Source organism: Typopeltis vanoorti, chromosome 12 (assembly GCF_054136105.1).
Source record: "Typopeltis vanoorti isolate ZY-2024b chromosome 12, IOZ_Tvanoo_1.0, whole genome shotgun sequence".
In the NCBI taxonomy this organism is placed as follows: Eukaryota; Metazoa; Arthropoda; class Arachnida; order Uropygi; family Thelyphonidae; genus Typopeltis; species Typopeltis vanoorti.
The window spans coordinates 58,658,986-58,672,760 of record NC_143560.1 but is presented as its reverse complement, the minus strand read 5'-3'; the positions used below and the strand labels follow the sequence as shown (position 1 = coordinate 58,672,760).

The 13,775-nt window shown below is 35.4% G+C and overlaps 1 protein-coding gene across 1 annotated transcript in view; it reads right to left on the bottom strand.

Moving 5' to 3' along the window:
* LOC150100817 (uncharacterized) overlaps positions 1-13,775 on the bottom strand; it is a 975,156-nt gene that overhangs the window by 287,540 nt on the left and 673,841 nt on the right. The window contains exon 29 of the mRNA XM_090401910.1: positions 2,772-2,957. Within this exon, the coding sequence (XP_090258036.1) occupies positions 2,772-2,957 (186 nt within the window). The remainder of the gene's footprint in view (positions 1-2,771; positions 2,958-13,775) is intronic.

The window sequence follows — 13,775 nt, the reverse complement described above, 5'->3', positions numbered from 1 at the left end:
AGAGATCGACCAACTCAGGAACCAGTTGAGAAAATTATTAGAAAATGTTCCTTTATTTGGCGACTAAACTCAAACCCAAGTCTTTTGTCGTGTGGTCAAGCACCATAGAGTGTGCAAACGCTGCCTCCTACTGAGCTACACAGCCTCCTATAGATAAAAAAAAAGGAAATAAATAAATTGGGTATTTTCATGTGCATGCAGAAAATTGTATACAGACATTCATGAGGTTAACCAAAAAAGTAACATCATTATTATTGCTATTATCCTAAGATCCCCTGGAGTCAAAGACTCATCTAGTAGGTCCTTGGTCATACATGCAGCTCATCATACCATGCCTTAATCACATTCAAATTGTCTGCAGACACCACACTCTCAGGTAAGGCATTCCAATCATTCACAACTCTGCATGTAAAAAACCTGCTGCTCATTCCCACCATATACAGCTTCCAGGGGGGGTGACCTGTTGTTCCCCCCTATCTCCCACCATTTTATGAAAAACTTCTTCAACATTGATCCTGTCATATCGGTATGTTTCTATCATATCACCCCTCTTCCTCCTATCCTGCTTCTCATTCTCTTGTTCACACCATTGTTTCAGATTTGCCTTCTTACAGCTTCCAGGGATGACCTCTTCTCTCCTGATCTCCTAGCATTTTAGTAAAAACTTCAACATTCTTCCTATAACAACTATTACCCACTTGTATGTCTCTATCATATCGCTCCCTCTTCCTCCTATCCACTAGACTCTGTAAATTACATCTTCTCAACCTTTCCTCATACTCAACATTCTGGAGATCGTAAACTACCTTAGTTAGTTGCAACTAGACCCTTTCCAACATTTCTTCATCCTTTTGAAAACCAGGTGACCAAATCTGTGCACAGTAGTCATGTGTGGCCTAATCAAGATCAACGCAATGTGTCCTCTACATTTTAGATCTTTATCAACCGTAACTCCAAGATCTCTTATTTCCTCCACTTCCAACAATATATCCCCACCAAGCATTAATTCTACATCCCATCTTTGTTTCCCAAAATTCTTATATTTTGCAACATTGAACTAGTCTCCCCACTCCTGTGTCCATTCACTCAATCTACTCAAGTCTTCTTGTAAGGCAAGACCATCCACTCTATTCCTCGTACCTCATCCCAACTGTGCATCATCTGCCAAAGACACACTATCCCCCATCCAAATATTTCCCAATGTCATTAACATATAGGTTAAACAGCAATGTCCCTAAAGCAGACCCCTGAGGCACACCACTAGTCACTTTCCTCTTCTGGAATATTGCATCTCCATACACAACTTGCTGATACCTATCAGACAGCCAGTCTCCGATCCAATGCACTAATCTAACATCCATCCCCATCCAATCTAGTTTGACTATCAACTTATCATGCAGTAATCTATCAAAAGCCTTTGCAAAATCTAAGTATACTTCTGTGTGTCCCTCTCCTCTGTCCAATGATGCCATCAGCCTTATTGTAACAAGTAAGTATATAACTAAAACATGACCACCCTTTATCAAATCCATGCTGTCCATTAAAGATAATAATACCATCGTTATCAACTCAATTCTGAATCCTAGTTCTCACCAGCTTCTCCAACACCTTAACCACATCTGACATACAGAGAGGCCTATAATATGCTGCTTGATTTCTGACACCTCCCTTATGAAGCAGCACGATCTTGATCATCTTCCGCTTCTTTGAAACTCGACCCAGTGTAAGGCTCATATTAAAAAAATATGTCCAGGCAGATGCCAACTCCCTTGTACATTCCTTAAAATATGGGATGATATATTATTACTCCCACAACCTTATTAACATCGTTTGCTCAATTCCCCATATATTGCTCAATTCCACTTGCTTGCTTACAGTCAGTCAGTCTCTTTCCTCATCATCGACTGCTCTCAAACTCTCCATGATATCACATTCCCAAGAATGTAAGGCCTTTATGAACTGCTCATTAAATATCTCAACTGTATCCTCTGCAGCAGTTGGGGTTATAACATTTTCTGCAATCAATGTCATCCTTCCATAATCTCGCTATTTTTTTTTTTTTGGTGGCTACATATCAAAAGAACTCCCTAGCATCTTTTTTGCTTCACTAACTAACTACTGCTCATACTTAACTTTTACTACCCTTTCCGACCAAGTCACCCTCCTTGCCTGGTCTTTGTAATCCTCATGGAATTGGTTATTACCAGCTCCATAATGCCTTTTTCCTCTGTTGTATGCTTAATCTTTTCACACTTTTCCACCTACCATATTTGACATTCTGACCCTTGGAATACATTTAGACATTGCTTCTACTAGATAGTTCTTGAATTTCAACATTCTTGATGCATAACATCATACCCATCCAAAAGGATGTGTGCTTTGCATTATAGGATACTAAAGCAATTAATATGAAATCATTAGCCTCTAGATACAAGTAGCCTAATTGTGAAATTATTTCTCATGAAATGTGAAATAATCACCCTTGAAGGATTAACCACCTCACCAGCCATTATGGATCACACACACACACACACACATCTTCATATGCTTTGTATCCATCATATATTTCAATGTAATATCAATGGTATTACAATTTTAATATGCACTTCGCATCCATGATAAACTTGACGTCTATAGAGAGTATAATTTCTTGGCAAGTTTAATTTAATGGAAAAAGTTATGCATTACTGTATTATTATTAAATTAAAAAGAGCACTGAAAAATTCATGGAAATATATAATTCATAATGAAATCACTAATACTGATCATACCTAAATGTCCTGCATCTCCAGTTCTTCCTTCCCATCCTCTGCCACCAGGGGGACCAGAATATCCCTGAGGACCAGGTCTTCCTTTTTCCCCAGGAAAGCTTTCCCAAATAATTCCAGGCTCACCTTTTATACCCTTACGTCCATGGATTCCAGGAATACCTGGTTTTCCCGATTCTCCTTGTAGACCTAAAATTTTAACACTTTTGAACAATATTTTATAATATTTTTAATAAAATGAATTAACATATGGTTTAAAAGTAATCAAAAATATATACTGGAGTGGAGTATTAATAACAGGCAGAAATATTCTCTTATGTTTGTTATTAAACAACACCAATTTCACCAATGATGTAGGTGGTAAACATTGACAAATCAGCACTCAGTGCAAGTCAAACAATTATTATGGAGACCCAACTGTAGGGTCATAGACCAGGGAGAGAAATGGTCACAGATAGGGAAGGAAATGGAATTTATGCAAATTGCTAAGCAATAATTATCTCAGACAGAATGTAATGGAAGGGACACGAATAACTGTCTCCCCTTGGATAAAGTGATCATGTGATCTTGACCTGGGAGACTGTCATACATGCAAAATTTTCTGTTAAGGAGTATATGTAGTATTACAAAGCAACTGATTAAGACTATTTGAAAAGTCAACATGAAGCAGTCATAAGAATTTCGAGGAGAGTGAAGATTTCAGTACATGGGAAATGAACAAGGGGTGTTTGAAGAAAGCAGCACTGGGCAGTATACTTACAGTCAGGAGGATAAATCAGGTGGAATTAGATGGATGAACATTAATCAGAAGTTGCAGGTACTTACCTTATCCTCTTCTTGCTTCATGGTACATAAGGCTAAGATCAATTTCTTCCAGATACCTCTGTCCTGAACCACCAGTTCATGTGTCCAATCCATCTCCTTCTTTGTGTGAGTTTCATTTCATCGGTGATGCCTTTTGCTTGGTCTGTTTAAATAAGTCATCATTTGATACACATTGGGACCAAAATATTTTTAATATTTTATGCAGACAGTTTGATCAAAAACTATTTAATTTAGCTTCCTGTTTTTTGGTCAGCTTCCATGTCTCTAATCCATATACGAGGGCTGTTTGATAAGTCCATGCAAAGTCGAAGAGATGGCACCACCAGTATATATTGAGGTTATTTTTAGTTGCTGGCAACTGTTGGAGGATCACACACTAAGTTTCAGTCAGACTGATCTATTACTCTGTATTTGGCATTCATTTGAATCAATCAAGTACCGTGATTTGTGAAAAATGGTTGAGAAAGAATTTCATATAGTGATTAAACATTACTTTTTGAAAGGCAAAACGGCTCAGGAAATCAAAGCTAAGCTTGATAAACATTATGGTGAGTCTGCACCTTTGATTAGAATGGTTTATAAGTTGTTTAGTAACTCTCGAAGTGGCCATATGAGCACAAGTGACACAGAATGTTCTGAACATATAGTTGAGGTCACTATTTCAGAAATTATTGAAAAAATCCATGATGTGGTGATGGATGATAGAAGAGTGAAGGTGCATGAAACTGCTAAGGCTGTGGGCATCTCAAATGTAAAATGTTATTATTATTATTATTATTATTATTATTAAACAAGACCTCATGGAGTCAAAGACTCATCTAGGAGGTCCTTTTATCTCACACACATCTCATCATACCGGGTCTTAAACACATTCAAACTCCTTGCAGACACCACACTCTCAGGCAAGGCATTCCAATCATTCACAACTCTGCACGAAAAAAACCTGCCTCTCACTCCCCTACTCACACCCTCTTTATACAGTTTCCAGGGATGACCTCTGGTTCTCCCCTGATCTCCCACTATTCGCTGTAGAACTTCTCCACCATTGATCCTATAGCAACCCCTTACCAACTTGTAAGGTTTGTATGTTTGTCCCAAAAAAATTATGTTTTCTTCATTTTTGCACGGACTTATCGAACAACCCTTGTAATAATACGGCTTTAACATTGCTATTGAAGATCTTTATTTTGGTTTTATTATGATATTTTGATTACTTCCATACATTATTTAACTAAAAAAAGCAGTATTAGCTTTTGTCAATCTTTGCATTATATCCCTGTCAGTTTATTAATTAATTTTAATTTTTTTTGTGGCATTTGCTGTTTAGTTTTAGAGCTTTTGTTTTGCTTTCCTTGAGGTAAGCACTCCACATATCACTGATCTCAACATCACACTTCTTTGTCCATCGCTTGCTCACCTGCATCCTTCACACACACACACACACACACACACACACACACACACACACACACACTTTCTCTCTCTCTCCCTCCATTCTCTCTTCTTGCACTCTCACTTACCCACCTGCTTCTCCCATTTATTTTACAATACACAGGAAATATTTTCCTGTGTATTGTAAAATAAACTATTACTGAGAATGATAGGATGGAAGGGGTGGTAAAGCGCAATATATAGCCTCTCTCACTCAAATGTCAACCTCACCTTCCGGTGGTCCATCCTGTTCTCAGTAACCTGTTCTCAGTAATTTCTTGGCAAGTTTAATTTAATGGAAAAAGTTATGCATTACTGTATTATTATTAAATTAAAAATTAGACTCAAGACATTAAGAGGCCACATAACAATAATTGGTGCATATGCACCAGAAGAGGGAAAAGAATAAGACAGTAATATATTTTATAAAGAATTACAGAATGCCATAGAAAAAACAAACAAAACTGACTATTTACTGCTAGCAGGAGATTTAAATGCCAGAATAGGAAACAAAAAATACAAAACAAACATAGGTAAATTTGGCGAAGATACATGTAATCAAAATGGTCACAGATTGCGTGATTTTGTCATTTATAATAATATGAGAATAATGAATTCAATGTTTAAACACAAGGAAATACATAAATATACTTGATCAGCCAGAGGATACAAATCAGTAATTCACTATGTTATCACAAATTTTAAATTAGCGGAGTTAATTTTAGATGTAAGAGCATATCTAGGCTTTGAATTAAACTCTGATCATTATATGGTATCAGCAAAAAAATTTGTTTTAAACCAAAGTGGCTAAAAACACATAGAATTGAAAATTCTTACCAGCCAAGCTATCATGCACAAAAAATGCACAAACTTAAAAACAGAAACCACACATGAATCAAGTGACATAGAAGATGAATGGGAAAATTTGAAACAAATTCTCACAAAAGCAGCAACAGAAACCTTAGGAATAAAGCACAAATTGATTAGAAAAAGAGTACTACGAGACTGGAACAAAGAAATAGAAAATATAATAAAAACCAAAAAGGACAGTTACAAGAAATGGCTAAATTCCAAAACAACAGAAGCAGAAATAGAGTATAAAAGAAATAGTGCAATTGTAAAACGAGAAGTAAGGAAAAAACATAGAGATAGATGGAACAATTTCGTAACAGAACTAGAAAAGGATTTATTTAAGCCACAACCCTAAAGAAATAAAAGAAAGATAAAAATACAAACAACAGATTTAGAAAAATCGGTGACCCATTTCCAAAATCTCTGGACAGATGAGAACAATGAAATAAAATTTTATAAGACAAAGAATGACCTAATAGAAAATATCACAATGTTAGAACTGAAAAATATAATAAAGAAGATGAAAAATAGGAACACCAGGAGAAGACAATATAAATATAGGTGAAACAAAAATGTAGGTGAAAAATTTAATGAAAGACTTCTATAATTTTTTAATATGGTTTGGATGTCCGGAAAAACCCCTAACTCTTGGAAAAAAAGCACTGGTTATCCCAATCTATAAAAAAGTAAATAAAGACAATTGCAATAATTATAGGGGAATTAGCCTGCTGAATACAGGATATAAAATATATGCAGGAATATTTAAAGAGAAACTAAGCAGCATTGTAGAAGACAAATTACTAGAAGAACAAAATGGTTTCTGAAAAGGCCGATCCTGCATAGATCCAATTTTTACTTTAAAATTATTAATAAAAAAGAGAAGAGAATTTCAAAAGGAAACATACGTGGCCTTTATTGATTATGAAAAAGCCTTTGACAAAATTAGTAGACAAAAATTGTTTAAAATATTAACTGATTTAAACATACCAAACCAACTTTTACAATCTATTCAAGAAATATATACAGGAAATAAAATAGCAGTTAAATTAGAACACATCTCAGAATGGAAAGATATACAAGGATGTACCCTCTCACCTCTGCTTTTCAATATATATATAAATGAAATATTAATAATCTGGAAACAGCATAATCCATTTGGTATACAAATGACCCCGCAAATGAAGATAAATACACTACTATTTGCAGATGATCAAATAGTATTAGCTACATCAGAAGATGACTTACAAAGATCATTAAATGATATCTCAAAGCAATATAATATGACAATATCTAAAGAAAAAACAAAAATAATAGCATTCAAAGGAGAAAACCCAATAAGAAGTAAAATAGTGATAGATAATAAAATACTAGAACAAGTAAACACTTTCAGATACTTGGGATGTGATCTATCATATGAAGAAGAAAAAGACAGACACTAAAATATCAAACTTTGTCAAAGTAAATGGCATAATAAATAATATATTTAAGCCATCCCTAGTACAAAAACACACTAGAATCAGACTCTATAATGTTTTGTCAAAACCAACTCTACTATACAGAAGCAAAACATGGACCATGAAAAGGAAAGATGAAAAACAAATTCAAACAGCAGAAATGAAGTTCCTCAGAAAAACAGCTCGATATACCAAGTGGGACCACAAAACAAATGAAGAAATCTTACAATCATTGAAAATAAAACCAATTAATTACTATATAAGACAGTATAAACAAAAAATGGCTAGAACATTTAAATTGAATGGACAACAGCAGATTACCAAAAATATTATACAGATACAAAATAAGTGGAAAAAGAAGAATCGGAAGACCAAGAAAGAGATGGCATGAGACTGGAACAGGCCACTTGGCCTAAATTCCATGTTAGGAAGAAGAAGAAGAGACTGAGAATAACTGTTCACTAATTGATAATATAATTTTTTATCATTATAAGACCGGCTGGACAAGTGAATAGCTTCACCACTCTCTAACCAACAGCCTATCAGTTGAAATCACTCTGTGGCATGGATGCTTATGAAAGTTTATTAGGTTGTAGATGACTTTTTGATCTGGTGACACTGTCACCATGTTTATTGGGGATCTGAACTAGTTAAAAAATATCATGTTTGGTCTCTAGAGCAGAGAAACTAGATTATTTAACCATAGGCGACACACACACACACAGTACTAATGTGCCATAAGATTCAAACCTTTCACAAGTAGGATTTACATAAAAAATAAAAGAAAAAAAGAGTATATTATAAATGGCCATAATTGACTATCCATTTCGAAATTATGTTATCAATCAATTCATATTTTCTATTTTCCAAAGCATCATCATTGCCCATTTTTTAATTGTTCAAAACAGCCAAGTTTCACTTTTTTTTTTTATTAGTCTTTCATAATTGCTCTAGGACACTCAGTCAACATCATGAAACTAGTATATATAACACAGCGATTATTTACTTTTACATGCCATTTTAATATTATAGCAGGCATGCACACTAATTTCAAAACAGCTGTCATTCTATAGTTGAGTGGCACCAAACTTAGATAATGATTTTTCTATTATCATTAATTATATTTAATGTTATTATCACAATATGTAGTTTGTAGACTTGCAGGAAACCCTAAATGTAATACTAAGCACAAACCAACATTTGCACAGTATTTATCCACAAGACACTCCAGCAACATATTAAACTCATTTGCCACTTTCCAAGAAAATACTCCAGTCTTTACACCCCTTGCTGCTTGTCAAAGTGTGCTTCAGTAACCAGATAATTCTATTTAATTATTGTAACCACTGTATTCACTTTCAATGGGTTACTAGTAGGAAAAAAAAAAGAACTGCTATTTGTATTTTATATCGTTTGCTATGGTGTGAATACCAAGTTGAACAAAGTGTGGCAAATTCACGGGATTTTGTTTGCTGCAGCAAGTGAGAGAGAGATGCACTAATAGTGAAGGATGAAAAATATGTGGAAAGAGAGTGAAGCTGGTGATCATGTGTAGAAAGAGGCTTTGAAAGTGAGAGTGCCAGAAGTATCGGAAGAGTAAGAAATATGACAGCAAAGAGTTGAATGCCAAAAGATGGGAAAATGTGAGTAGGTTTCTGTTGAACATAAAGTAGTGAAGTAATAGAAGGTGAATATAAGTGATAGCAAGAAAAAAATAGGAAGAGCAGGAGAATGATGAGATAGTAATGAAAGAGAATGAATGCTTAAGCAGAGTCATTCACGAGAATAAAGTGTAAGATAGAACATTTGGAAAAATGCAGAGAAGTAAAAGAAGTAAAAGTATAGCAGAGAAGTAAAAGAAGAGGTGGGGGGGAAGCAGGGCATGAAAGAACAAAAGTGGTAATGTAAGAGGAAAGTGTGATAAACCTTGCCTTACTGGAGCAAAGATTAAGGATATTTGTGAAACCATTAGGATACACAGATGGAAATTGAAAGATTATTGTACTGGCAGGTACATATGACCTTCACCTACTCTACAACTCTACCACTTAATCCATACAACAAACCGCAACTATACCAATGCCATCTACTGCCCACCACCAGTATCTTCACAGACAATCACAAACATCCATGCCCACAGCAGGATTCAAACTTACAGCTTTTGGCTGGAGAGCAGATAAGCTAACCACTCAGCCAACCAGGCCAGCAAACATTATCATCATTATCTTTAAGAAATTTCTCTAGAATTCTCACATTCAATTTTATTTCCTTTTTTTAAAGATGGGTATTATGAGAGCTGTAATTCAATCATCTGGAATTTCAACCTTTTGACTATGTTTTCTATATTATTCAATGCAGCCACTGTAAAAGTTTTATACCTCTATATATTATCAATTCCAAAGATTATCATCATAATATTATTGTCAGAAGTGAAACATAGACCTTCTTCTTTTCAGCCATTTTCTGTCCACTGCGGGATGAAGGTCTCCTCCAGTTCTTTCCACCTTTCTCTGTTCTTGGCAATGGTTGACCACCTTTCCCCAACAAACTTTGACAATTCATCACTCCACCTTCTTTTAAGACGTCCTCGGCCTCGTTTCCCTTCTTTAGGAATCCAGTTCTTAAGTATGGTGGTCCATCGCTCATCTTCTCTTCTGGATAGATGTCTGGCCCATTTCCATTTTAGTTGCTTGTGGTGAAGAATGATGTCAGTGATGCGACTTCTTATTTTCACTGCTTATCTTTTAATGTGATGCCTAACATCAACCTCTCCATTGTTCTTTGAGTTGTTGTTAATTTATTTGCCAGTGCTTTTGTTAGTGACCAAGTTTCACAACCATATGAGATGACTGGAAGTATATGCTGGTTAAATGTCTTCCTTATTAAACAGAGTGGGGCATCATTGTTTTAAAAAATGCTTTTCAATTTTCTGAATGCACTCCAGACAAGTTGAACTCTCCTATTTATTTCCTTTTGGAGTACACAGTTTAGGTCAATGAGATGACTTAAGTATATACATGAAGAGACTCTTTCCAAAAAAGTGTTTTCTATTATTATGTTTTTTGGTGTAACAAAATGATTAAATATGATTTTAGTATTTTCTCTGTTTATTGTTAGACTGACTTTTCTGCTTTCATGATATAGGTCTTCTATCATTATATTAAGGTCTTCTGGAGTGTTTGCAAAAATTATGATACCATCTGCATATCTTAGGTGTGTTAAGTTTCTGTTATTAATTTTTATATGAAGGTTTGTCCAGTTTATCTTATTAAATATTTCTTGAAGGACTGCTGTAAAGATTTTGGGTGATATAGAGTCTCCTTGTCGGACACCTTTTTCAACTGATATTTTATTGCTACTCGTGTGAAGTTGGATTGTTGCTGCTGCAGTGAGGTATACTGCCTGGAGGAAGTCCATATATTCTCCAGGAACTCCCCGATTCTGGAGTGCGTTGATTATTGCATTAGTTTTGATGGAATCAAATGAGTTTAAATTATTTTGAAAGACTATTAAATTAAAGAAGTGACAGAAAATATTCAACAGGAATACAATCAGGAGTAAATATTAATATTTGATGTAGAATAAGCTATCAAAAAACAACAACAAAAAAAAAAAAAACCTGAAATGATATAAAGCAACTGGATAGTAGCCAGAAATGTTGAAATATGAAAGTATCAAACTTATACAGTTGCTGCACTGAACAATATAGAAAACATTGTCAAAATGTTGAATTCCAGATGATTTGAATACAGCTCTAATAACACCCATCTATAAAAAGGGAAATAAAATTGAATGTGAGAATTCTAGAGGAATTTCCTAATGAGACTCGTAAGATGATGCAAGCAGAGTAGCATAGTTGAGAAGTGGCTAAGAAAAATCTTCAGAGGAACATGGAGAAGAACAAGCTGGGTTCAAGCTGAACAGAGTTGTTATGATCAGATTTTTACTTAAGACATGCTTGAGAAACTATGGAAATATAACAAGGATCTGTATTTATTGGCATTTCCTCCCCCCCCACTTGGTTATACTATAATAAATTTAGTTTAATCCTTTATCCACGTGTAAGCAAATAAAGTTTAGTTTGCACCTGAAGCATCTTCAGGACTGATGCAACTCGTGGTAAAGGTGGACCAAGCTCTCATCACTCCTTGTCTCAGTATCTCCCATAATGCAAAGCACATCTCCTAGTGAACATGTATAATGCTATGCATTAAGGGAAGTTCCACTACCCAGACCAGTTTTGACCTTTATTGAGGTCTCATCAGTGGGAGCCACACACAGAAGTGGTGAGACTAAGGCAGAAGCAACAGAGAAGTCATATTTACCTATACGAGTTGCCAAACTAGTATTTACCTAGTTTGGCATTTATAGTCTAACCAAGTGGGAAAAAACTTCCACCATCTTTCTCTAAATCCAGAGTAATTTAATAATAAGATGATACACCTTTTGGCAATGCGTATAGGGAAATATGACTTCTTCATTGCTTCTACCTTAGTATCACCACTTCTGGGTCTGGCTCCCACTGATGAGAACTTAATAAAGGTCGAAACCGGTCTGGGTAGTGGCCCTTCCCTTAATGCATAGCATTATACATGTCTGCAAGGAGATGTGCTTTGCATTATGAGAGATACTGAGACAAGGAGTGATGAGAGCTTGGTCCACCTTTACCACGAGTTGCCTCAGTCCTGAAGATACTTCAGGTACACTTGGATAAAAGATTAAACTAAATTTATTATGATCTGTATTTATGTTTTAAAGGTCTGAAAAAAGCATACGGCAAGGTTCCAAGAGAAAAACTATTCAAAACACAACTATGGGTGACACACAGTCCATATTTGATTTGCAAGTTAGCAGTTAGAATTGAAGGAGGTGCAAGAAAATAGTTTAATACTAAATCAGATGTGAGACAAAGATACAAAACATTTTTATTAATTATCTATGTAGATTGCATCATGAAGGAAAGTCACATTAAACCTGATATCAAAATTGGAGATGTTATTTTCTCTCTCTCTCATGCAATTCAAATAATTAATTAATTCAAAAAATAATTCAAATCAATTTTAATTTTAATCTATGGATCTGAGATATGGGCTAGAATAAAATTTGGTCAAAGACTGGAGACCACATGGATATGAGAGATCTGGAAAACATTAGGGGAGTGAACAAATGGCATCAATAGCAGAATATTAAAAACAAGGATATTAGAAAATAATGACATTAAATAAGATAACTGAAATTGGGTTTTATTGGTCAGAATTTGATACAACTAGTAACAGACTGGTAACTTGTGGGGGAGATAACAATTACAGCCCAGACTAAAACTAATTGACACCTTGGTGAATTCTATCCTCTTGCATGGTTGTGAGGCCTGGACTTTATTGAGGGAAAATGAGAGGAGACTCCTGTCTTTTGAAATGAAAACTTACAAAAGACTTTTGAGAATTTCCTATACCGCTCACGAAACCAATGAAAATGTCCAAAAACTGATTGATTCCATAGATGGGAAAAAAATGGAAAATATTCTAACAGTCATCAGAAGAAGACAGATGAAATTTTTCAGACATGTGGAGAGGGCTAATGGCATTCCAAAGCAAGCGCTAGAAGGAATCATTCCAGAATCAAGTGTTAGGGCCGACCTCGATTAAAATGGACTGATAACATCAAAAAATGGACAAATTCCTCCCTTTCTCAAGTGACATCAAGAACAAGAGACTGAGATGACTGGAGGAGGCTAACTCAAGGCTAACCAGCCATGAGTGACCCAATGGTCCATTTAGGACTACGGGAGAGAAGAAAAAGAGTAGCAGACTAGTTTCACCACATTAACTAGTGACTTCTTCTGGGTTTTGATGAACAAACAAATATAAACTTAAAACAACAAGCTTTGATTATTATTATTCTTCGTGACACCTCCAAGGAGTCTGAAGACTCATCGCGGGAGGACACCCACTATACAACTGCCACCACCACAACACCGAACCTACTAACAATCATCTCCATCAACGCCATCTACCACAACTAGTATTTTTTGTCTGTAAGTTGCGTGTTCTGAAGGGCCGATTTGTCTGTATGCGGGATGAAAAACCACAAGTGTGGTTAACAAGGGCATGAGAACGAGGTTTTTTTTTCGCCTAAAGGGTGGTGAATGAGTGGAACGCATTGCCTGACTCAGTTGTGAGTTCTTCGTCTGTAAAGGAGATATGATAGATATTGCTTTGATAGTTTGGATCTCCCGTAATGAGCCTAATGACTCCATGGAGATACCCATAATAATAATAAAATTCTGTCATCAACTTCTTTCTCTTACAAACTGCTCGGATGTGCTTTTGCTCAAAACATGTATGTTTTCCAGAAATACACTCCACAAAATGTTCATGTTAAAGTTCAGTCACTCTGCAATCTGCTGTTAAAACACATAAGCATCCATCTATCTATTCATTGGACA